At 40.0% G+C, this 27,178-nt stretch overlaps 1 protein-coding gene across 1 annotated transcript in view; it reads right to left on the bottom strand.

Moving 5' to 3' along the window:
- Positions 1-207: 207 nt before the first annotated feature.
- LOC123518367 overlaps positions 208-27,178 on the bottom strand; it is a 44,901-nt gene continuing 17,930 nt past the window's right edge. The window contains exons 2-4 of the mRNA XM_045279145.1: positions 8,650-8,770; positions 2,227-2,619; positions 208-1,899 (exon numbers count right to left, since the gene is read on the bottom strand). Of these exons, the coding sequence (XP_045135080.1) occupies positions 1,711-1,899; positions 2,227-2,619; positions 8,650-8,770 (703 nt within the window). The 3' untranslated portion in view covers positions 208-1,710. The remainder of the gene's footprint in view (positions 1,900-2,226; positions 2,620-8,649; positions 8,771-27,178) is intronic.

Genomic DNA, 27,178 nt, shown 5'->3' with positions numbered 1-27,178 from the left:
CCTCACCTGCGGAGGAGGCGAGGGTCACTGTGCTACACAAGTGGCTCACAGGGTGTGTTGAGAAATGTTCCTCATGAACGGATAGTAAAAACATTACAGGTATTAATTATTTTCTAAATGGGTGGGTGAAATATGATGAAGTGATTTGTTCGGGTCAAGTTTTACCATCGTAGAGTTCATATGAGTCTTAGATAAAAATATACTGTAGATGATTAATATGTTAATTTACTATAACTGTACATATATTTATTGTTTTACAATATGCAACACCGTCTGGGCAATAATTGTGCTCGAACTTCTTATATTGGAGCAGAGTTTTCAATGGCAATAACTTAGTCCGGAATAACAAATCTGCATGCTTTGGACGAGCAACAACCACGAGTATTGAGTGTATGAATTGTCTCCATTCAATACAACTGGAAGAGCCAGCCAAATTGCTGTCCCTTTGCGCCACGTGTGTCTGGATATCTGTATCATTCAGCCCCGGTAATTACAGTGAAGGCTGTGAGTACACGATGCATACATGCATACATACTTACGAAGACATGTAATGTATATAAATGTACATGATAATACCTATGTTCGTGATTATATGGGCTCTCTCTCTCTCTCTCTCTCTCTCTCTCTCTCTCTCTCTCTCTCTCTCTCAGAAAATAGGAAATACATTTATCTCCACTATCATCCTAACTATCACTACTCACGATAGTAGCTACACTAAGTTTGTTATCTATCTTTCACTACTACTACTACTACTACCACATTTAGAGTATAGTTCTACACAAATTGCTCTCAGAGCCTTCACAGTCACTGAACCTTTGATTGGTCCCTGAAGACAAGGCCTGGACGCCGGTGGCCGGGAAATGATGGCCTCGTCTTTCAAATTCCCTCACTACATTTAAGGGAACTCAGTGTAGCACTTCACAAATTTGCTTAATTTCGTGGATAAACTTCATTAAGTTCTATCAAGGTTACGCAACAGTATGACCGCGTCCACATGTTGGAGGGAAATGTTTTCTGGGAAGCGCCCCTTAGAGGAAAGATGAAAGGGAAAGTTCTCAAAGCATTGTGACTCACTTAATTACTTCCATGTATCATTGGTCTATCAACATATAAAAAAAATCCTGCTTTCTAAGGTATACGTACACCAGACACACACACTGAAATTGTCACGTAAAAAAATGTCACGGTCAGTGATTGTAACTATAAAGAGAGCAAACGGTTAATGTCATTTGATAAACATTTAGCTTTGTATGATATTCTGACGAAGTTGTATAAAACCAGAATTTTCTTCTGATATTTATCGACGAGATACTTAATGACTTACGTACATTGCGGCCAACTCAAAGTTGAAACTTAACACACACACACACAAAAAAGACTTCATTTTACTATTGACATGTATCACATTATAAGCAACGTATCCCGTGACACACATTAGCATCTCATCACGTCACATTGTCTATGTGCATCTTTTCTTTCTAAAAGTACTCAAATAACCTCTGAGAACCAATATCATTGATGTTACATTTTGCAACAAAACCTTCTTTCGCACGGTTTACTAGGTACAGCCTAATTCTATCTGACACATTTCAATTCATCCTAGCAAAACCAACACATTTGGTATAGGCAATCACAACCACATCATTATTAAACTTGAGGTATATGGAAGGCCACGTCCACATCAATGTTGGGATTAAAAATAACGACTGATTAAGACGATTTGTTGATGGGCGTTAGTTTGACAGTTGATCTACTTCTGCGTGCAGACGCGAGTGTCGGGGGTGGGCGATCCAAAGCGCTGCGGCCGAAGAGGGGTGAGGGTAGATCCCTTATAGAAGGTGACGAGCATTTACGAGGAGGTGATGCCAACCCCACGCCGTCCTCGTCTGGCACCCATTCCTGTAGAAGAAACGAAACAAGGGAATGCGGGGAGTTAAGAGGCACTGCTTGATGACGAGTATACGTATATAATCTGTGAGTGTTTTCTGAGTATTTCTGTAGTATGAGTGATGCAAGAATGGTGTGTGCTGGGCGGGGATGAATGCTAAGCAGTATTGAGCTGGCTGGCTGTGCAATGGCACCGAGGCTTCTGTCTGAAAATTTATGTGTGGTGGTAGTAGTAGTGAGGATACTCGTCCTGAGTGAGTACCTGGGTGAGTGAGTGAGTGAGTGAGTGGTGCCGCCTTGTCCCTGGGATAGGCGGCGGGCAGACATGCTGTGGCTCACCTGGACGGCGTCAGCTCCGCCTTGGGACCGATAGCTGACAAGCTTCGGTGGCGGCGTTAAGGCCTGGCGTAGGGCGAGCGTCTCTGTGGCGGCTGATGCCAAGCAGCGGAGGGTGATGGAGGACGCGGTGGTGGGCGCAATGATGCCCTCAGCGGCCACGATGGCGTGTGGCGGGGGAGGAGACACTCGGCGGGGAGCGGTATTGAGGGTGATCTTAGGATGGGATAGCTCAAGTTCGGACGGGCTGTACACAGTGCGCTCCTCTTCGCCACTGCTCTCCTCCTCCCCAATGCTGCTCACGCTGAGGCCACCGCCGCTCTCGTCTCGTCGAAGTCCTGAAGGCGGCGGCGATCCAATGAAGCGCGACGTTAAGTCATTTTCCAGCGGACTCACCTGAAGAATGAAAGCTTACATGAGGCAGGGAAAAAGAGACTGCTGATCCTGCTGCTGCTGATGACAATGATGACGATGATGATGATGATGATGATGTTGATAATAACAATAATAATAAATAATAATCATCTATACTCGCCGCTACTACGCCTATCTTTCATTTCTCGAGAAAATGAATGTCATATTCGTATTCAGCACCAAAAACTGTACTAATGATGAAATTTGGTTAGAAATTAGTGGCGACCTCCAAACATAAAAGACCCATAATAATAATAATAATAATAATAATAATAATAATAATAATAATAATAATAATAATAACAATAATAATAATAATAATAATAATAATAATAATAATAATAATAATAATAATAATAATAATAATAATAATAATAATTATAATTACCTAGCACTAAATGTAAGAGGAATTAATTCTGAAAAAAAAGTATGATCTTGCTTTCCTGGCAAGAGAGAAAGGCTTGCAGACTTTTTATCGTGTGTGTGTGTGTGTGTGTGTGTGTGTGTGTGTGTGTGTGTGTGTGTGTGTGTGTGTGTGTGTGTGTGTGTTTGGGGATTGATGGAGAACGTTTTACAGTCAGTGATACTTTCATTTTCTGGACTAATAAAGGGGTTTCTTCAACTGATTTTATACTTTGTCGTTGGATAAGGAAAGTAAAGGAAGCGAGGGATTCAACAGAGAAAAAAAAAAATCAATGTAGACATGAGTCGTGCACATGAACCATGCTGAACGTCACCTTTACCTATCTCCTTTTATCTTACACTGCATTAGGGACAAGGAGATTCACGTCTATTTTACATGATAGGTACGGGAGGAGGGAGACTGAATGATGATTAGTGGTAACTCATTGCGTCGTACTGATGAAGCTGGCAATCTGCAAGGATAAGGATGTCTTGGAACGTTGCAAGTTTTATTCTCTTAAGCTGTCGCGTGGTCAGTGAAGTGGGTTACAAAATTACATGCCGAAAAGCTCTACCCAAGCAACGGCATCCATGATATATGTTTTTGATTAGCATTTTATAGGACAAGGTTCGATGCGCCTTACAGTCTGTACGTCTGTTTGCCTCCTACGTACTTGTTCCATATTAGTGTCTCATTGCTTCAGAAAAACAAAAAAAATCACGATTATGAAGATGGTTGATTGAGTGACTTAACTGATTTGCAGATATGATGTCATACGACTCTGCACAGAAATCAATAGCCTTGTTATGTTGATAGTGACAGCAGTGACTCACACTCCTGGAAATTGATGGTGTCGCTGTCATTCTCTGATAAGGAAGATACATAAATACTTCCAGCAATATCTCGTGTCTGAGAAAGATAAGGCGATACAGGTACACTCGTTAGGGGTAAAGAGTGGAGGTGGCTCTGTGAGAGCAATTCTGTCTCTATGACGCACACATGGGTGTGGATGGAATTCAATGATTTCCTTTAGTAAGATTACGAGACTAGATTAAAGCAAGCATTTCCCCGGAGTAGTAGGAATGCCAGTGAGGTTGAGCTATAGCCTGTGGCGGGAAGATAGATAGCTTGCTTTGGAATTATTTTTATCGCGAAATACTAATATAAGGTCAATTTCAATTAGAGTAATGTATACACATACACTGGCACCAGCGCGCTCGTGTGTGTGGAAATCAATAGCACATGGAACCGAGTATGACTGGTGTAAACAAATGCTACGTCGAAGATAAATTATTAAAATACTTTCAACACGAGACAAAATATGCAGCTTATAAAGACTGGACTGGAAGCGTCACGGTTGAGGTGTCATCTACCTGAAGAGGTAAGTCTCAAAAGTGCAAAAAAGATACAAAAATTCTGCAAAAGAGAGGATATGAAAGTCTTGGATGAAATTCTCAACAGTTTCACAAGTCAGTCAATAGCTATCATAGACTGCCTGACCTTGAGGTGCTGGTAACGTTTTGTTATACCCACGCGTTCCTCCTTCACTGTCAAGGTGTCAAATGGTGGAGAGGAGTGGAAATGTCGGGAGTGTTTGTCAGGATGAAGAAAAAAGTAAATAAGATAAATAATAAATAGACACATGAAATAAATTATTTAATACCAACAAATTAGTTCGTATATTCTGTGGAAACTCAGTGAAGGAAAGTTATCACATTACTGTTTCCTTCTTCAAACATTATTTACAATGATATATCACTGATGAATTCGTTATGCCTGTCACGAAGAGTATGGTTACATATAAGGGCGATAGTGGAAGTTACACCCTCCTGCAGCAGCGGTAAATAAGGACACCAGAGCGACTATCGTGGTGAATTATAGGAATATATCTGGCTGCATCCAATAAGTTGACTCAAGAAAACGAGAAGACCCACTGTTTTTGGGCAATTATGTTGGATTGAATGGAGAAATCACGTGGTGTGTGATGTGTCTTGGCTTTCCGGTACACACCTGAATTACCTTCGCCTTCACGGTTATTCCATCACCTCAAGTGTTTTTCTTCTTCGCACAGTATTAATCTCATACTCAACCATATGTAGGGTAGTAAAAAAAAGTACGTGAAGGATAGATAATGTGTTATGAAGATGAGACTCATGTGATGACTGAGGCCATAAATACACACAAAAAATACCTGATTTATAACTTTACTTCAGAGAGAGAGAGAGAGAGAGAGAGAGAGAGAGAGAGAGAGAGAGAGAGAGAGAGAGAGAGAGAGAGAGAGAGAGAGAGAGAGAGAGAGAGAGAGAGAGAGAGAGAGAGAGAGAGAGAGAGAGAGAGAGAGAGAGAGAGAGAGAGAGAGAGAGAATCAAATATAATGCAAGCAATTTCCTTGATTGCAATGATTCGCCAGTCCTTGGTGTTTGTTCTCATATCAGTGATTATGTACATGCACTTCAAATTGTTTTCTCTTTCTCGTGTGGCACTCGTACTTGCTTCCTCTCCTTTCAATGGATGTTCAGTCTATAAAAATTAAGCATTACTGATATTTTGAAAGAGCTGCGTTCATACCGTAGGGAAGCCAGCACAATATTAACAAGGGTGATTGTTTTGATGGTGTGAATGAAAAAGAATCTATTTGACGTATTTGATACGTTGAATGACTGGATTCCAATAATGCTACCGCGCCGCCACCTGCACCATGAAGACACTGGCATCCTGGATGGTTGGCTAAGCAAGCAGTGCGACAGTGCTCCTCTCCAGCTACACGAAAACAAAATTAATATTCTAATGTTAACTGTTTTTAGAAGTATGGCAAATATTCCTATATTTCCATTGACCTTTAGAGAAATTTGTAAAACTGCAGAATAACTTCAAGTAACAAACTTAAATCTGCATCAGAGTGAATTTCGAAGCACTCAAGATAAAGAAGTGGGTTTGTTTATTGTGAAGCACTGCAGGGCAGAGAGGGACATGGTCCAGACAGAGTGTCTCTAAGATATGCATACAGGGCCCCAAGCCTCGTGAAGGAAAGAGAAGAGAGTAGTGCGTCATGAGTCATTGAAGAAACATTGGGTTGTTTCAGTATTAATGACATTCGACTTGTCATGCGAGGGCTGGTCGACCAGTAAGTGGCCAGCTCACGTCAGGCGTCGAGGGATATCCTGACCTGGAGAATACTTTCTCTTTGTTCCGTATTGCAGCAGTGTGAGGAGTGCTGTACCACCAGCTGTTAAAACCAAACTACCGTGAAAGGTGTAATTTGAGAGGGAAGATTAGCATACATAAAGGGCGCTAGAAATGTATAACAAAATCATAACAGAGCTACTGAAAGCTCAAGTTGCAAACACCATTTAGCGTTGCATCCACTTACAAAAGTAGCTTTATAAGAAAAGAGGGAATCTGCAAGAGGCTGTCAGGCCTACACATGGCGGTCCCTGTATGAGAAAAGCTATCTTATTCCACCTATCATCCCCATCCATAAATTTATCTAACCTTCTTTTAAAGTTCACTATTGACTCACCAATAACAACATGACCACTGAGTCCGTTCCACTCATCAACCACTGTTTGAAAACCAGTTTCCTCCCATTTCTCTCCTAAACCTGGATTTCTCAAGCTTAATTCCATTATTTCTGGTTCTGTCCCCGCTACTGATCCTACGAACGTCGCTCATGTCCCCTTTGTTATAACCCCTATACCACTTAAATCAGATCTCTTAATCTAAGTCTCTTTAAGAAACGCAAATTGAGTTTCTTCAATCTCACTTCATAGGGGATGTGCCTGTCCCCTGTATCATTTTAGACATCCTTTGTACTGACTTCCATAGACCTATATCCTTCCTAAAATGTGGGGACCAGAATTGTACCGCATAGTCAAGATGTAGTCTGACCAGCGCCAAGTATAATTTTAGCATTACTTTGGGACTTCTGCTTTTAACACTCCTAAAAATTAATCCCTGTTTGCCTTATTTCTAGCCTCTATGCATTGCTTTCTTTGACTAACATCGGAGCTAACTATGACTCCCAAACCTTTTTCATATTTTGAACCTCCCAGTGCCTCGTTATTTATCGTGTACCTATTGTGTGGATTGCCTCTACCTTACACCAAGTAACCTGCACTTGTTAGTGTTGAACTGCATCTGCTATTTGTCTGTCCATTAATTCATCCTGTCTGAATCTGCCTGCAAGGCGATGGCATCCGATTCTGACCTAATTAAATCTAAATCTATCTTCGTGTGACCTGCAGATTTACTAATTCCACTAACCAAGTCATTAGTATATATTAGAAATAACAATGGCCCTCAAACTGAACCCTTTGGTACCCGATTAATTTGGATAAGGTGGTGAGAGTGCTGTAGGGTGGCGTGATTCTGTCAGTCCCACGCACCCGTCTTTGTTCTGAGGTGCCACACTCATTACCCATACTTTTATATATATATATATATATATATATATATATATATATATATATATATATATATATATATATATATATATATATATATATATATATATATATATATATAATAATAATTAGACAATTAATGACAAGAACGATGTCCATTCCTATGTGACACCGTTACAGTGGGATCGGGCAGACTTCCACGCGTAGGTTGGAATCCCACCACATACCGCTTTGAAGCTATGCCATTTGTCGAGTGGTTTAAAGTTACCTACATGGCACCATGATACCCAGGCTCTAGGTGCTTACACCAAAGATGCGCTTGGGCGGTGATATGAGCCCTAATATGGGTACCACTATAAATAAAATTGCCTGTGCCACTAATGGACGGAAGCTGAACAGCGCTTCCCACATATACTTTTCAAGTATGCCTACAGGCGCTATAAGCCTTAACGCAAAAAAAAAAAAAAAAAAAAAAAACAGTAACAACAGAGTGAAAGATAGAGGTAGGCAGAATACCAGAAACAACTATCTTTAGGCGGGACACTGTCCGGTGACTAAGCAAATCAAAGACGCCTGTTCTTGATACATTCTGTAATCACCTTTTGGTGATGCAGGGACGCAGGCATTATTACATGTAGTGTAGGCTACTTCCATCTATGATTAGTATTTCAGACTCTGATGCAGTGATTTTGCCTCCTGACCACACGTGAATGTGCTAACACGCACGAAGAGGTTCCTCATCCAGTGGCTGGTGTGTGTATTCCAGTGTGAAAAATCAACTTTGTATTTCTGTTAAAAGCTGATTGATTTGAATGATGACGAGGGAATTTTTTTATGTATGGGCTTGATATTAAAGTTTTTTTTTGCTGTGATATATCTAAAAGAAAGCACCTTGTCAGCCTCAGTAGAGTGATTCTGTTTCAAACAACTTTTACCTGAATCATCCATCACCACCATCTCCTGTGAGGTGGATAGTTGACAAGGTCCTGCCATACTACTTAGGAGGTTGCTGCAAGAGACAAAGCTCGCGGTGAAAGCAAGGATGGTGCTGCAAGTTGTTCCGCTTGAGAAGCTGTTTGTGAAAGCAAAGCGTTGAGAACGCGTGCCTGAATGAACCTCGCCCTGGAAGGCCATGGAGAGCGATGAATGTGTAAGACAGATTCAGATGTGTGTGTGTGTGTGTGTTTGCTATGAAGGGACACTTACCGCAATGACGGGGCTACGGGGCTTCTGAGCAAGGGGCGGGAGTGAGTGAGGCTTGCGTCGCTCCTCGCCCCCTTCGCTGCTGCTGGACCGCCCGCCTCCCATCACATCCCCGCGCGGTGACCTGCACAGAGACTCATGTTAAGCTAGTAGCGGTCACAGTGAGGCACAATAGCAGCACTTTTTCCATACCTGTGTGTGTGTGTGTGTGTGTGTGTGTGTGTGTGTGTGTGTGTGTGTGTGTGTGTGTGTGTGTGTGTGTGTGTGTGTGTGTGTGTGTGTGTGCGCTATTAGGTTTACCTGTGCCACTTTTGGGAAGTAGACATCACCGTAAAATTAACAACATGAACAGTGTGTACGTAGATAACAAAAATCAATGCAATTAAAGACAGTCATTTGTTTGTCGCTCCCTTAACACGCCTACATGATATTTAAATTTTTTTTTTCTATTTATACCATGTGGACTTTTTACGGGAATTTATGGGCTAAAGGGGATACTTTTTGGGGTACCTCCTATCTCAAAGCCCACCCGCTAAAAAACCCTTGCCCCGAGTGAGGAAGCCCAACCTACACTCGGACCGTTGACAGGATTCAAACCCATGCGCTTGGAGACACCTCGGACCCCAAAGCACGCATGTTTCCACTGCACCACGGCGACTACTTAAAACGGATCACCCGGAGGAAACTTGTCTGATAGGAAGAGCAACTGTTAGCGTTACCAAAGCACATCTTAAAACCAGTTTGTTCTTTAACCTCTTAAACATCACCAAATACTAAACATTTATATCTAGCGATGCAGTGTCACGAAACAACCTCCTCCTACTGAACCCAGAACAGCGAAATTACAAAATGCTGAAAAGAACATAGAACATCAGAAACTAATGAACACCACATAAACGAAACTCATCACCACCCGATGAGAAACGCACTCCACATAAAAGAAAATATGAAGAAAGAAGAAAGAAGAAAAGAAAGAAAAAAAAAGAAAGAAAGGAAGTAAGAAAGAAAGAAAGAAAGAAAGAAAGACAGGAAGGAAGGAAGCAAGAAAGAAAAAACAAGAAGGAAGGAAGGAAGGAAGGAAGGAAGGAAGGCTATATACACTCAAGGCTAACACAACGCGACGCATCTGGACAGTGACCTACTCTGTGTGTTAAAGATGCAAGTGTTCCAAATGTCACGCCGCGGAAGAAGCTGATGAAAAAGTTTGTAGTCAGCAGTGCAAGGAAGGCGACGCGTGCGGAGTATGAAAGGAAGGCATTAGAAGAGAGGGGAGATGATAAGCTGACACAGAAAACATGGGAAGAATACTTGTAGAAAATGATAATCTCTCAGAAAACGGGAGATGATAAAAGTTTGTCAAGCATAACACAGCAAATGGGAGTGTTTTCGCTTAATATGACATTCTCTCTCTCTCTCTCTCTCTCTCTCTCTCTCTCTCTCTCTCTTTCTCTCGTTAAATAGCCAATGATGTTTACAATATCATAAATTATAACGTGAACATACACTGAGAGAGAGAGAGAGAGAGAGAGAGAGAGAGAGAGAGAGAGAGAGAGAGAGAGAGAGAGAGAGAGAGAGAGAGAGAGAGAGAGACGGGGTGGGGGGGGTTGGCTTGATGCATTATTGTAAACATTTGTCTTTCCTTTTATATATTCTGTAATTTTCTTCATATTTCGTGCGATATTCCAGTAGAAGTTAAAGAAGAAGAAGGAGGAGGAGGAGGAAGAAGAAGAAGAAGAAGAAGAAGAAGAAGAAGAAGAAGAAGAAGAAGAAGAAGAAGAAGAAGAAGAAGAAGAAGAAGAAGAAGAAGAAGAAGAAGAAGAAGACTAAGAAAAGAAAAAGAAAAAGAAGAAGAAAAAAAATAATAACAATATGAAGGAGAAGAAACAGGAAACTTTTGCTATTCGGTTCCTGAAATAAGTACACAATAAAAAAACAACAAAAACAACAACAACAACAACAACAACAACAACAACAACAACAACAACTACTACTACTACGACTACTACTACTACTATTAACAACAACAAAAAAAGACTATTACAACATCAACCACCACCACCACCACCACCACCACCACCCACTATTGTTATTATTACTGAAATATGAACACGTTTAGATGATAAGACTTAAGATGAATGGACGGACGGGGAGAGAAGGATACGTGAGATTACGAGGGAAGTGGATGGCGAGGCAAAACCATACGGGAGATGAAGGGAGCCATCTGTAGAGAGAGAGAGAGAGAGAGAGAGAGAGAGAGAGAGAGAGAGAGAGAGAGAGAGAGAGAGAGAGAGAAACTGTCAAGGTAAAACACTCCCTTGTCTGCTACTACATGTCGATTCAGTAGATTTATAGAGAGAGAGAGAGAGAGAGAGAGAGAGAGAGAGAGAGAGAGAGAGAGAGAGAGAGAGAGAGAGAGAGAGAGAGAGAGAACAACAATCACAACAATGACAACGACAACAATAACAAGACAGGAAAAAAAATAAGATAAGAAATGAAGGAGATATGGTACAGGTAAAAAATCCTTAGAGGAATCTTTTTAAAATCTCACACCTGTACGTTGCTTAGGAAAAGAGTGAAACAAAAGGGAAAACAGATGATCAAGGAACTATAAAACTGAAACCATCTTGAATATGATAGATAGAAAAAAAAGAGAAAAAAGAGAAACAAAGCTTAGAGAGACGAATGGAATGGAATAGGGGAGAGAGAGAGAGAGAGAGAGATTTAGAGAGAGAGAGAGAGAGAGAGAGAGAGAGAGAGAGAGAGAGAGAGAGAGAGAGAGAGAGAGAGAGAGAGAGAGAGAGAGGTATATATTTCATAAAGATTTGATGAGGAAGTGAATTGGGGCAAGGGAAGGCTGACTAGTCGGAAGAGAAAATACTGGTAAAAAAAAAAAAAATAGTCGGAATCAGAAAAAAAGACACACACACACACACACACACACACACACACACACACACACACACACACACACACACACACACACACACAAAGAAAAAGAAAAAAGGGCGGTGAATTTGGAAACACATCGTCCGGATATTGATGGTAGACCAGGTGACAGGAAGATAGATATATATGTGTGTGTGTGTGTGTGTGTGTGTGTGTGTGTGTGTGTGTGTCTGAGATACCGACAACGAATAACTAAATGATACCAGAGGAAGGCATCGCAGACCAGAATAACCCTGCCGCTGCTGGCTTTGGGAGTGACCACGAGTGACGACGCAAACTTTGAGCAGCACATTGACAACACTGACGCTAGGACCAGAAAGAAAATGGGGTGAATTTTTAGGACCTTCCAAACAAGAGAAACCCAAGCGTTAATCATGTTATTTAAGGCACTGATATTGTCAAAAGTGGAATACTGCTGCTAGTTGTAGAATCTTATAAACATCAGCTATGCAAGTAAACTAGAAGGAGTGCAATGAACATACAAGGCAGCAATCCATGGACTACTAAATCTGGACTACAGACAAATGCTGACATATCTACAAATGTAAAACTATCAATGAAATGGTACCGAATCTTGAAAATAGAAGGGACATTAGAACACACAACGCCAGAAGAAGATATTTAACCACCATTCCACGCTTAGTGAGGAAAAGAAGCAGCCTGCAAACCCTAAAAGATTGCATTAACTGTTCACAATTCAAGGTCATACTTATAATTGTCTGATCCAACACCTACGAAACCACACGGGAACACTCTCATCCTTCAAAATGGGATTGGATAAATTCCTTAGAGTAACGCTTGACCAACCTTTGCTGCCACACTACCAAACGACCCACAGGAACAACTTACTATATCAAACAAGAACAACGAACTACTGAAGGCCGCGCTGTTAACGTGATACGGAACCAGAGAGAGAGAGAGAGAGAGAGAGAGAGAGAGAGAGAGAGAGAGAGAGAGGATATTCTTAAATGCGCAGGGGAAAGTTTGTAAAGTAACTTAAGTATCTTTGAACGCTGAGGAGATTATCCATCCAAGTCTTCCAAACTCATCAGTCAGACAGCGGGCGGCGGGCGGCAGGCGACGGGCGGACGTGGCGGTGTGCGTGGGTGAAGGCGCGGCGGGAGAGCGGAAGAGCTTTGATATTGCATGAAGATCAGTCAACCTTCCTATTTTTTCCTTTTTTGATATGGGTTATGATGGGAGTTGATTTACAATAAGGTTATTGAATTTGGTTCCATCTTTGCGACGTAACATAATCTAGATTTTCTCTAATATAAAGCAATGAAGAGCCACATTACGTGTTTTTGATGACGTAATTTAGCTTAACCTGTCTGACGTAATCTAATTTAATCTAATGTAATACAAAGTAACTAACTAACAGCCACTATCTTTCCTTGATGGGTGGAGAGGGAGGGCACGAGTTCCGATAGAGTTGGGTTAGGTCAAGGTCACGCAATCTAACCTGATCTATCTTATGCTAACTGATATTTACCTTTACCTATACTTCAACAATAGCTGAGGTGCTCAATCTTACTTGATCTAAGCTGTGTAAGATTGAAAGGTTTATTGTAACCAATGCAATAATGTATGTGCGTATATACCATTAAAACTATTTCTAAAGGGTTACACAGGTGATCAGTTAGACGTTCATGTCTTCTTTTCCATTAGTGATGTAGAGCTCTCTTTGATCAAAAAATTTGCAATAAAATGTTTTGGTATACATCACTAAGACTAAAAGATCACACATGATTAGTCAGAATCCTACGTGTATTTAATTTCATTCATGGCACAGAACTTTTGTTTAACTATCACTAGAATCATGAACCTAGTAAGACAAGACTATTTTCAAAAGCCACAGGGATAATTAGTTTAGCTTGAGGTTTTCAATAGTGTTTTTTCCCTACCGATGGTGCAAAATTCTTGTTGAGTTATCACTAAGTTAACTGCACGTCTTCCGTCTTGTCATCATTGTCACCTGCAGCCTCTATGGTTTCAATTACTGACTGACTGACTGACTGACTCCATGACTGACTAACTGGCAGACTGGCACTCTCTCCGTCACTAGTGGGACACGTGCTACACACATTACACTGCCTCAAATAACTCTCACTCTGGCGGAAATATCTTAATGCATCCACCTTCACTCTGCACCGTTATCTGGTGGACACGGAGACATAACTTTTCGAGCAGAAGATAAAGGGGCAGGAGGAGGAGGAGGAGGAGGAGGAGGAGGAGGAGGAGGAGAAGGAGAAGGAGAAGGAGAAGGAGAAGGAGAAGGAGAAGGAGAAGGAGAAGGAGAAGAAGGAGGAGGAGGAGGAGGAGGAGGAAGAGGAGGAAGAGACATAAAGAAGGATGATGTAGACAGGAAATATATCTTGTCAGAGGATATTCTTTATTTCTTGAGAGAGAGAGAGAGAGAGAGAGAGAGAGAGAGAGAGAGAGAGAGAGAGAGAGAGAGAGAGAGAGAGAGAGAGAGAGAGAGAGAGAGAGAGAGAGAGAGAGAGAGAGAGAGAGAATATATATTATGTTCTCGACATGCAGACGTACAAAAAAAGTAAACGAGAAGGAGAGGAGTAAAAAAGAGAAGTAAGAGACAAATATGATATGCAAAAACCATGATGACAAGGTGGTGGTTGAGGAGGAGGACGAAGAGAAGGAAGAGAACAAGGAGGAAGAACGAGTAGAAAATAGATGTAAAAACAAAATATTGAAGAGAACCTGTTAATATTTCAGTCTCCCATGCAGAGACGAGCAGATCGAGGGAAGGCGGCTGGTAGGCAAGGAAACGGACGGATAGACGCGTTAACACACACACACACACACACACACATACCCCACTCACGAAGGCTGACGGGTGACTGACTCTTCGTGACTCGTGAGGCTCTCGTCCTATACTGTGCTGTGCCTTCGATGCTTATTGATCACCCCCCACCTAACAACATCTCCCTGCCATTCCTTGCCCTTTGCCCGACACTTCTCTCCCCTCTTCTCTCTCTTTCTCTTTCCCCACACCTTGTGATTACCGCAGTCTGCTCTCCCTTCACACAATCACAGAGGGAGAGGAATGGGTGAAAGTGCTTGTAATGGTGGAGTTGAGACCTTACGTCATTCACCTTTCCCCCAACCCACCCACACACACACACACACACACACACACACACACACACACATGCAGCGGGGCGTAAAAATGTTAGCCACTTAAATTCCTTCCTCGTGAAACTGAAGTATGAAAGCACGTCTCGTTTTTCTCTCTTCTCAGATTGTATTAGTAGTAGTATTAGTAGTATTGGTAGTAGTAGTTGTAGTAGTAGTAGTAGTAGTAGTAGTAGTAGTAGTAGTAGTAGTAGTAGTAGTAGTAGTAGTAGTAGTAGTAGTAGTAGTAGTAGTAGTAGTAGTAGTAGTAGTAGTAGTAATAGTAGTGGTTGTTGTAGTTGTTGTTGCTGGTAACACACAGGAGGGCGGTGAATCTCGAGTATCGTCCTCTCATTCCGTGTTAGGAAATGCATGATGAGACAAAATTGGTATGTTGATTTATTTGGTTGCCTGGTAACCTTATTGACATTTCCTTTAACATTAAGTTTTCTGGTTTGCGTATATTTCGTCTGTAATTTAGTTTTGTGAGATTTTTAGTAAGTAAGAATTTAACCTCGAGGTAAATGATAAAAAAGTAGTAACATTCTGGACATCTAATAACTAACTTAAAAAAAAAAAAAAAAACCAAGTCTCTTTTAGTTACTCCTTCACAAGCACTGAAGGGCGTGTTGGGAGGTAGTACTGTAGCGAGTCCTGCAACATTAATTATCATATCCCAAAGTACGTTAGGTAAAAAAAAGTAAGAAACGCATACGATTTTCGGCTAGGAGACAATAAGCAGTTCATGACAGAGGCGGTGCATGTTTGTGCGTACTAAGCTGGCATTCTTCAGTGTGCTAACAACAAGGTAAAATCAATGCCAGAGGCTCATTTGTATGCACTACTCACTTATCAAGGTCGAGTTCCACAGTCTCAAAGCGAGATACTTTTATTCACTCGGGAGCTTATCAATATGGGAAGCGTTTTGGTTAGACAACTTACGGAAACACTGTGGAATTAGCTTACCAATTTCAATGTTTGGTACGCTCCCGAATGAAAAGCAGTAGTCAAAATTGATTGTGGAAGCTGGTCACGACTGAGGTGGCTTTGCTGGTTAGTTTTCATTACGCTGCGTTTTGCTTTTATTCTCAATTTTCAATCACCTTATCTGCTGAAAACCTCACATGAAAAGTTAGGGGACAGACAGATTCCCAGCAGATCAGGGACTTGATGTTGTGGAAAATCGATAAACACAGTGGAATTAAGTGCGGCGGGTTCTACTCTCTGTTACTGACGGAGGCTGTACAAACATACATCTGCTTGTGTTTGTGGTGTGTGCGCTGGTACTTTTGCCAGATATCTCCTTCATACATGTCTAATCATGTTTCGTATTTAAAAACTCCTTCCATGTTACGGTGACATGATTTTTACCGTGTCAACTTTTTCTTTTTTTTTCTTTCTTTTTTTGTTACTAATCCACTAGGTTTGAAAATGGTCTATAACAGCATTTCTTTTTTATCTGATATTGATATTTGTATCAATCACAGTGAAAATGCTTCAACCCTTTTAGTACTTTTGACATTAGTTTCATTGTATTCTGAATATAGAAACATAAATTATTCACTAGTATTTGATATTGATATTCTACTGATTTCGACAAACAATGCAGTACCTCTCTAAGTACTATGGCATTATATTTATTATATCATGCATATGGTTTGAGGACTTCATAAAGTTTGGTATAATAAAGGTGGCTTAAATAATCCAGAGTTATTTATCCACCGCACTTCACATTCTACCTGTCATATTCTGCCCAACAATTGAGGATTCTAAGGAGATTTGGATATTGCCTGCAGCGCTGAATGAGTTGACAAGAAGTAACTGTTACGCCTTGGTGTGATGGGACGAGACACTGACACGGTCTTCACGCTAGAATACGTATGTCAAGGAGCAGACGTATTTAATGGTCGATAGGAATGCAATTAGACTGACAAGCGAGTGGCGGACTGTGGGTGTGAGTGGTAGTAGAGCCATAACACACACACACACACACACACACACACACACACACACACACACACACACACACACACACACACACACACACACACACACACACACACACACACACACACACAGGATCATTGTCATCGTTAGTCTTTATGATTCCACTCCATGACAAAACCTTTCTTATTTTTTTTTCCACACTCAGACATCTGTAGAATGTCTGTCTGTTCCAAGCCATCCCCAGCAAACCTTCCTTTCTCGTACTCAATACTGTACAATATTGTTTAATCAATCACCTTCCTATAAATCTTATATATTTTTTTTCTCATACGAGTTACACTTTCACAATAAAGGAAGGATAAGTAACACGTTTAGATTATCTTTAAATATTTCATACATTTCCAAAGTCAGTAATGCTGAACACGAAACGACGTATATTATAATTTAAGACTATACTTTATAATTAGTATTCTGAAGTTCTACTCTTGATAACGTAAGATTAAAAGGGGAAAAACAAATCTCAAATAGAGTGATCGAAATCTGGGATATATATGAATACATGAGTCAATAAGGAGCTTTAGAAAAAAAAATTATGCAAGAAGCTTGAGTAAGGATTTTAAAAACGACAATAATAATAATAATAATGATAATAATTGGTATAGAGTGTTATAGGTAGTTAGATATGTCTTATACAGGGACTACAAGGCTTCGGCTTACTGCCTCTCTGCAGCTTTCCTTGTTCCATACGCTATTATCAAAATTTCAGCAAAAATTTTCTTAGAAGATCCCCACATCGACCCAAACTATACTAGCATGTCATAAAAATAGTTCTCCACTTCGCTGCATTCCAGTGACTCTCCCTACCAAGGTCAAGATCAACACCAACTGATGGCAAGCAAGGGCAGTGCTGTGAACTAAGATATTTATCCATTGACTCATCCCTAAACGAGCCAGGCTTAAACACTGCATTTTTATTGATTTAGAAAGTCACACAGCTGATTCCTGAAACCTTGAAATATATGAGGATGAAATGAGATAAGAAAGAATATAGACATTAATCAATAACCTCCCCTCCAGTACAGAACTTGTGGAAACTGTGACTTCTGTTCTTAAACGTTTTGTTTCCTCATCAGCATTGAACACAAAGGCCATATATGTGATGAACAGAGTTCCTTCGGGAGCTTTTCCTGTTAATGGTGTAGTAGTATTGCTAAACTATCAATACAATCATAAAGGGAACTCTGAAAGCCCAAAATAACCTCCAATATGGATACTCTTATATTTCCATGACATGAATCAAAACATATCACCGGCACTATGACCACTACGTATTCCTCCTCACTCTCTCCTACTAATAATAATAATGATAATGATAATAATAATAATAATAATAATAATAATAATAATAATAATAATAATAACAACAACAACAACAACAACAACAACAACAACAACAACAACAATAATAATAATAATAATAATAATAATAATAATAATAATAATAATGATCATTGATACAAAGCATTTGAGATGTGTAATTATGTTCCTCAGACCATCGTTCCTGATATTGGACGGGCTGTCTCTTCCCACTGACTCTCTCTGAAGATTATTACATGTTACATCACATTGGTGTTCATTTCTCATCATGTTATCTTTTTCCCTCCTGTCTGTCATGCGAGTAGCAAAGTGTGTGGAGGCAGTGCTAACAATATTGATGCACATGCTCCTATATTCATGGAGTTAGAGAAAGTGTTATTTTAGCGCATTTACAAACACTTACATTTTCGTGATTTTGTGACTCTTAAATCATATTATTGCGACATTGACTTGAAATCTAAAGAACTTTAGCATGTATATCTAATGTTTACCCAACACTCACTGTAATGTTGATCAGATTTGCTTCAATCTCTTCACAGACAACAAAGCCTTCGACAAAACTGCAAACCGCAAACACTCATGCTCAAACCATGTCGATCGTCTGCCCATTACTTCAATGTCATTGTCTTGCAACACGCGTTTTGACCGATGAATGTTATATCCATATAACTGTCGCCTATTGTGAGTTCGCTACCCACAAAACCAAATCTTCTATAAATTAACTGCATACTAGTAGATTCTCTTAAATCTGGAAAGCCATGCTTCACGATTATAAACTTGTTAAGAAATTGCATTTTTAAATGTATGTTAATGTTTCATGTTACAAATATTTCTTTTCTCCTTGAGTCTTCTGAATTATATCTTTTGTGATCCTACTTTAAACATCATATTAGGTAGAAAAAGAAGCAAAAAAGAAGGAGAGAAAAAATACATATGAAAGAATAAGAAAGAAGAAACAAAGATATATATATATATATATATATATATATATATATATATATATATATATATATATATATATATACTATATCATATATATGGTAAACTCTGGAACTATATACCTGTGTCTGTATATATATATACTTATACTATTTCAAAAGAGGAGTGTCAAGACACCTCTTATGTTAACTGGACCCTCCTTTAGAGACTTTCTTCTTAACAGAGAGAGAGAGAGAGAGACCAACACTTTGTTTGCCCTTGGAGAGTGAGAGAGAGAATGTAAAAAAAAAAAAAATATATATATATATATATATATATATATATATATATATATATATATATATATATATATATATATATATATATATAGAGAGAGAGAGAGAGAGAGAGAGAGAGAGAGAGAGAGAGAGAGAGAGAGATTCACAAGGTATGTCAGGAGCGTGAAAACCCAGGAGAAAGAAATAGGAGATCGAGACCGCAAACAGTGGAATCAGTGGTGACAGATGCTCCCATCACGCGCCGTGCACGCTCTTGACAGTCTACTCAGAAAAACTGTGAAGAAATTATGTTTGCATCTATCATAGATACTTCCCATCTCGTATGTAACGCTGCATATGTCGCCGGAGGGCAAAACATATCCCCCAACACCTCAGGCTACTACTACTACTACTACTACTAGTAATAGTAGTAGTAGTGGTGATGGTGGTAGTATTACTACTACTTTCGCTTTCTTGCTACACAAGATTACTGGAGCAGCAACAGTAGCAGTAGTAACAACAACAACAACAACAACAACAACAACAACAACAACAATAACAATAATAACAACAGCAGCAGCACAAAACGTGTTCTATTCAACTCGATTTTTTTTAAATGGCATATTTGACGATTTCTTCTTTTTCCCCTGATTGCTTTCCATTGGCATGTAGGGAAAATACCAATAAGTGAATGAATACATGAATATATAAAAATTAGTACCAGAAGTGATTTTTCACTTTCTCGTTTGATTTAATTTTTTTTTTATTAGTTTATGCTTTTTTTTTTTAAGATGAGTAGTAGTAAAGTGAACGATTTCTTTCTTTCTTTTGTGAATACGTCTCATTATAAAAGTTTCCTTTGACATGTGTGAAAAAAATAATGATGATTTTCTCGAATGAAAGAGTACAAATCAAGCGAGTTTTTACTTTATTTTGTGTGTGACATTGGCCAGCTTCTGTCATACCAAAAACAATAACAATAACAGAATGAATAAACAAGAACGTAGATCACACACACACACACACACACACACACACACACACACACACACACACACACACAAGATAGTATTATAAAAAAGAGACATCACTAATACTACTCGATCTGGAAATGATATACGACCGGAAGGAATAGGAACACACACACACACACACACACACACACACACACACACACACACACACACACACACACACGTAATCTCGCCATCCAATCAGTGTCACCAGTCCTCGCCTCATTCCCAGACGACAGCGGCAGTAGCAGCGGCAGTAGCTTCTTCGGATTGCCTGCCGCTCATCCCTCTCTCGTCCCCTGGTGTGCGTCGTCCCTAGATTCCTGTGGTTACTATCCATCTCTCTCTCTCTCTCTGGGGACGTACCTTCTCCAAGTTTCTCCTTCATTATCCATCCTCCTCTGAACATGATTAGCTGCATTAGGTCTTCTCTCTCTCTCTCTCTCTCTCTCTCTCTCTCTCTCTCTCTCTCTCTCGTCTTATATAGTTGTTTCTTTCGTTCTGTTTTTTTTTGTTATTTTTGTTTTAGTTTTTCTTCTGTTTCTTCGTAATGGTTGTACATCAATTTTCGTTTATCATTTGGTTATACATCATCTCTTTTTTCTTTTTACTTTTTTTCAAATCATCACCACCACCACCACCACCACCATTATTACTACCTCTTCTCTTTACCACTATTCATCATCATCATAATTTCTACTCAATTTAATCCTATGTATTAAACCCGCCTTATTACACTCATGCGTATGGGTCAGAGTGCCCCAACCATGCCTAACCTGCTTCTGTCTCGCCTCAACATCTGGAGCCCTAAGAGTGAAAGACCAGCCTGCTCTCCCCACCACCACCACCACATGGGTAAGACTCAAAGGGAGACTCTTGTGTTGACTCTCACTTGAATTTGTACGGTCTTTGGGATTGTGGTAGGAAATAACTGCGATTGTCACTTGTTATTTTCTTCACAGCACTGAAATGATACACAATAAATGGCTAGCTCACGTTTTGATCACCGTCACATATGCTTACTACTACTACTTACTACTACTAATGGTGGTGCTAAGAGGTCACCTTTTTCTTGCGACTTGAGCTGGTTCTACTAATATCCACTGGAACATTCCTGGAACACAACAAGTCTTCTCTTTCTTGACATACTTTTCCTTCTCAGTTTTTATCTTTATTTCAATCACCTATTTACTTTGTATCGTCTAGATATGCAAACTAGGGGACCTTTATTCCATTAGTCAGTAACCTCCAGGCATACCATTAAAGACATGCATTTTAATATACCTGTCCTCTATAAGCCTGAACACCTGTGGATTATACCTTTACCTTATTTTACACTGTAGCTGCTTTTCACCGGTCCAGTACTTTGAGAAATGTAACTGATCAAATAACTGACATAAGGAGGAAATGTCCTTTGTTGTCTGAAACCCACTTGTACCAATCCTTCATTCAATATGCTCTGGTACACACTTTGCTATGTCTGAGAGAGAGAGAGAGAGAGAGAGAGAGAGAGAGAGAGAGAGAGAGAGAGAGAGAGAGAGAGAGAGAGAGAGAGAGAGAGAGAGAGAGAGAGAGAGAGAGAGAGAGAGAGAGAGAGAGAGAGAGAGAGAGAGAGAGAGAGAGAGGTAAAACTCTTTCTAGAGTGCCTGAATAAACCCACTTTACCAGTGTGTGTGTGTGTGTGTGTGTGTGTGTGTGTGTGTGTGTGTGTGTGTGTGTGTGTGTGTGTGTGTGTGTGTGTGTGTGTGTGTTTGATCTGTGCAGTGTACGGAACGAGCTCAGAGCTCATTATTTGATCTTGTGTGTGTGTGTGTGTGTGTGTGTGTGTGTGTGTGTGTGTGTGTGTGTGTGTGTGTGTGTGTGTGTGTGTGTGTGTGTGTGTGTGATGCATTCTGTTTACCCTCAGTATTTCTCAGTAATCAGTGATGATGTGTTGAGGAGTCTGCCATCACACATTGATTATTCTCTTACCTTCCACTGAACTCACACTTATAACTTTTGCGTGACTCCTTCTCTTTTCAAACTTAGAGGTATTGTGCTGAGTGTTGTCATCTGCTGCTATGCGGACGCTTCTTTCTTCTGCTTTCAAGACACTAACGATTTCACTGGAATTTGGCTCATCTTTCAATAATAGCTATCCAATTTGGGACATTCTTCGATAGCTACCATTAAACTGGCAGAAAATGGTAATGTGTATTCTTTTAAGCACCTCTCTCTTCTTCCTCTTCTTTCATTTCATTCTTTCGTCTCTTCTAGACACCTAAAAATGTTAATTGGTTAGGATTGACAGCATCTATTCTTTTTCACTCCCATTCTCTTTAATTTCATCCGTTCTTTTCTACTTTTATTTTGTTATTGTTGCGACTGGTTGGTTTAAGTCGGACAAAATAGATAAGCGCGTTTTATTTAGATTCATTTGTCGTACCTACCTTACGCTTTGAATCACCATGGCTTCGTCAAAAGATAAAACAGTGAAACAAAATATAAAAAGGATAAGTAGAAAAACAAGAAAAAAAATCACTTTCAAACGCAATTATATTTCATTGATTAGTTCAACTCAACACACACACACACACACACACACACACACACACACACACACACACACACACACACACACACACACACACACACACACGCACGCACAGTTCGCCTGATTTACACACTGCCGCCGCTCGTCCCACCACGCTCTCTCTCTCTCTTCCCATCGACCACACTCACGGGAACGAGTCTCGTCACACCCTTGAAACGTGCTTCACTCTCTCTCTCTCTCTCTCTCTCTCTCTCTCTCTCTCTCTCTCTCTCTCTCTCTCTCTCTCTCTCTCTCTCTCTCTCTCTCTCTCTTAATTTCATGCTTTTTAGTGTTTTCTTCTTTTCCATAATTTTCTCTCTCTCTCTCTCTCTCTCTCTCTCTCTCTCTCTCTCTCTCTCTCTCTCTCTCTCTCTCTCATGTCTTCTTCCTTCTTTCCTACACATTTTTTCCTCCTTTGCCCTCCTCCCATTTCATTTCTTTATTATCACCGAAGTAGTTGTTCGTCAATGGGCTTTCATTCTCGGCAAAATAACATGCTGTCTTTTATTAAGCAGTATCCTTCTCTACCACCTTCATTACTTAGCGTTCCCAATGTGTGAATCTTTTGTGAACTTCCAGTCTCGACTCTTATCTGACACAAGTCATTTCAAGCCAGTCCTTTCATCTCTCTCGTGTTTACTCGTACTGACAGCTTGGGGCGTGTCTTGGATATGAGTAGATTCAGGTTGGGCAGTTTTTTTAATCTAAGTTTCGTCCTTTCTTTCTTTTCTTTCACGTAAGAGGGTTAACGGCCGATGGCAACAAGAATAGTTATGAAAAATGGCCCACTGAAATACAAGTCCTCACACAGCAGGCTAACACACACTGCCAACGTTAAAAGTGGTGGATGTGGGAAAGGAGAAGTTAGATACGTATATTGCAGTGTGTGTAATAATACCTCTTCCCTTTAATGCATCTGTCATCCCTTCACACATATATATATTTTTTTACTTTATCCAAGTATTTTACATAACAGTCACTGCAGTTCCGGTCAATAGCCGTGTGACATTCAACACTCACTTCCACTCTCTCTGCGTTTCAAGTCCTCTGATCTGCCATGCACCCAGACAAACTTTCAAGCTGTCAGGCTTCTTAAGATCGTTTGTGTAGCCAAAGGGGGAGCGGGGGGAAGTTGAGGGTACAGCTAAAATTGAAGGTATCTGCAAAACTCTACGGGTTTAAAAAGAGAAATGTTCCTAAACTGGTGATAATGATCGTATCTTTTTATTTTGTATTAATCCTTAAATATACACTGGTAAAAGTATTTCTTATATATTCACAACTTAATATAAAGTAAAATAATAGCAAAACCAATAACAGCAACACCACCACCACGAACAATAAATACATCCCCAACAATAACAAACAAGAAATACATTACCCACGCGAAAATCATCACCACCATTATCGTATGGATCTCAGCTTTATTAATCTATTTGTTTTTCATACAAAATTGAAATCCATAATTCTTCACAGCAATGCGTACAAATAAACTCTCTCTCTCTCTCTCTCTCTCTCTCTCTCTCTCTCATTAAAGTGATTGCTCTCATTATTTTTGTTATTTTTGCTGTTAAGTATTTTTCTTTCTTCTTTTTCCGATGTTTTTTTCTTTCTATGAGTAAGATTTAGTGATAATTTCAATGTTCATTCTTCTTTTACTATCGTGTCATTGTGAACTGCTGTGATGTAACTGTCAGTACGATTACCATCACCTAAAAATGAGGAAACACTGAGAGATAGAGTGGGAGGAAGAACGTTTAAGAGAAGAATAGTACTGAGAGAGAAAATAGTTGACAGAAGGGAGGAAGGGAGAAAAGAAAAGCAAAGTAGGAAGATTAGGGAAGGAAGCAAAGGTCTGGTGAGAGAGTAAAAGGCAGAAAGAGAAAGAAAAAGAATGAAACTCAGGCGATGAAAAAATGAAGATTGAAGGAAAGAGAAGCAGAGAGAGAGAGAGAGAGAGAGAGAGAGAGAGAGAGAGAGAGAGAGAAGATTGAGAGATGGAGGAGAGAGAAGAGAGAGAGAGAGAGAGAGAGAGAGAGAGAGAGAGAGAGAGAGAGAGAGAGAGAGAGAGAGAGAGAGAGAGAGAGAGAGAGAAACATGACAAGAAGAAAAGGAACACGAGGAGACAGGTGGAAATATGGGAAACCTTTATGTTTATTTATGGAATCAAGTTATGTGTGTGTCTCTTGCGCCTGGCGTCTATACTTTTCACCTTGTTGTGGCGCCTCCTCTCTTGTGCCCTTGCCTATTACACCTCCAACGCCTCCTGCCTATTTATATACGTACTTCGCGAGTTTCTGCTGTGTGTTTTTTTTTGTCTCTCTCTCTCTCTCTCTCTACTCCTGATTTCTTTCTTTTCTATTCTATAATTTTTCATTCATTTCCACCGATTTTCTTTCATTTATTCATTATTTTCTTTTGCTGTTTGATTTTTTCGTCTTTTTTTTTGTTGTTCTTCTTCAACAATTTCGTTCCTTCATCGTAGTAATGTTTTTATTTTCCTTTTAGCTACCCTACTGTACACTATCTTCCTTTTTCGCATTCTTCTCCTCTTCTTTTCTTCTTTCTCCTCCTCTCCAAAATCTTTCTGTATCTGCTCACCCACTTGCCCACCTCCCCTCTCTACTATTCTCTATCTCACTTTCTCTTCTCTTCCTTTCGTTTTATCCTCCAATTCCACCTGTCGATATTAGAACAAACAAAATCCACGTTAAATCTTTTCTTTTCTTCTTTCTTTCCTCAAAACTTGGAGGCAGAGAGAGAGAGAGAGAGAGAGAGAGAGAGAGAGAGAGAGAGAGAGAGAGAGAGAGAGAGAGAGAGAGTCCTAGGATTCTTCAAGTGCGTCTGTTTCCTCACCAAAGTGACTCGCCGAGTTATCGACACCAATACTGCACGGACGCCAGCCAAGCCACGGTAGATTGATGGTGACCGAGGCAGAAATTCTATGAGATTGACACTCCTATCTCAGGTGACGAGTTCGAAAAGTGGAGCACCAAACAGAAACAGAGATAAAAAAAAAATAAATAAATAAATGTGGAAGCTGTGTCGTTAAGTGAAGGAGAGGAGAAAAGGGAAAAAACAAAACAAAAAACAGCAAGATCGATGAATAAATAAGTAAATAAACAGTGAATGAATGAATAAATATACAAAATAATCGTGAGAGAGAGAGAGAGAGAGAGAGAGAGAGAGAGAGAGAGAGAGAGAGAGAGAGAGAGAGATAGATGAAACGCCTTATTTGGAGTCTGAATTGGCTATCATAGTCTTCTCATGTAAACACGCTCTTATAATAACGTAAGAAATTTTGATGCAGTTTGTTTGGAGAAAATTCAAACATTAGAAAGAGGTCAGTGATGTAGATGTTTAACTTTCTAGGTCAGGTCAAGGTCACAAATCAATCTGTCATCGTAGTTTCGAGCTGTGGTTACGTTAAGTGCTTCCTCGTAAAAAAAAAAAAAAAAAAAAAAAACAGATGAATTACAAATGAAAAAAGGAAGAAAAATATATAAGAAAATAAAGAGCTGCCAGACCCATATGGAGGCAGGGCTTGGTGGCGGCTGTGGTGTTCCAACTGGCCATTATATCTATAACTAATGTTCCTGGCGACCTACCTTACAAGTCTGAAGCATTATGCAGATGTCGGAGAGAGAGAGAGAGAGAGAGAGAGAGAGAGAGAGAGAGAGAGAGAGAGAGAGAGAGAGAGAGAGAGAGAGAGAGAGAGAGAGAGAGAGAGAGAGAGAGTATTATAAAGGCACATCACTCGCATTTCACCCTAAGTAGCAGTAATAACAATAATAACCTACACTCTGCCACTATGTATTCATGATTCTTGGTGCCTCCACAGCTCAAAGGGAAGGTCACCACTCCTTTCTCTCCTTCCTTCCTTACTTCATTCCCTCACGTCTCTAGCACGCCTCTTATTCCCCTTCTCTTCCCTCCCTCTCCCTCAGTAACCCTTCCCTCTCCCTTGCTCCTGTTAAGTGGTTCGTCCCTTTTCCTTCCCCCTTGTATTCATACTCTGCGGTTCCTGCCTGCCTACTACTGCCTCCCTACCTTATCAGGCAGGTTACCTAAGAGGTAGCTATTAACTGGTGATGCATGACATAACCACACGTCAAGGTTTCTCTCTCTCTCTCTCTCTCTCTGCTTCTCTAACATGGCAGTCTGTCGTATAAACGTAAGATATTTCAGTGCCCAAGTGCTTTTGAAAGAAAATGGATGATTAACTAGAGAATACAACGTTTCAAAGGTACACTAAAGAATATTGAGGCTCGTATTCTAAAATGCTCTGAACTTTCATTAGCAAAATTTCTAAAGGCCATGAAGGTGAGTAGTCAGTTTTCACGACAGTC

Source organism: Portunus trituberculatus, chromosome 43 (genome assembly GCF_017591435.1).
Source record: "Portunus trituberculatus isolate SZX2019 chromosome 43, ASM1759143v1, whole genome shotgun sequence".
In the NCBI taxonomy this organism is placed as follows: Eukaryota; Metazoa; Arthropoda; class Malacostraca; order Decapoda; family Portunidae; genus Portunus; species Portunus trituberculatus.
This window is presented reverse-complemented; position numbering and strand designations above follow the sequence as displayed.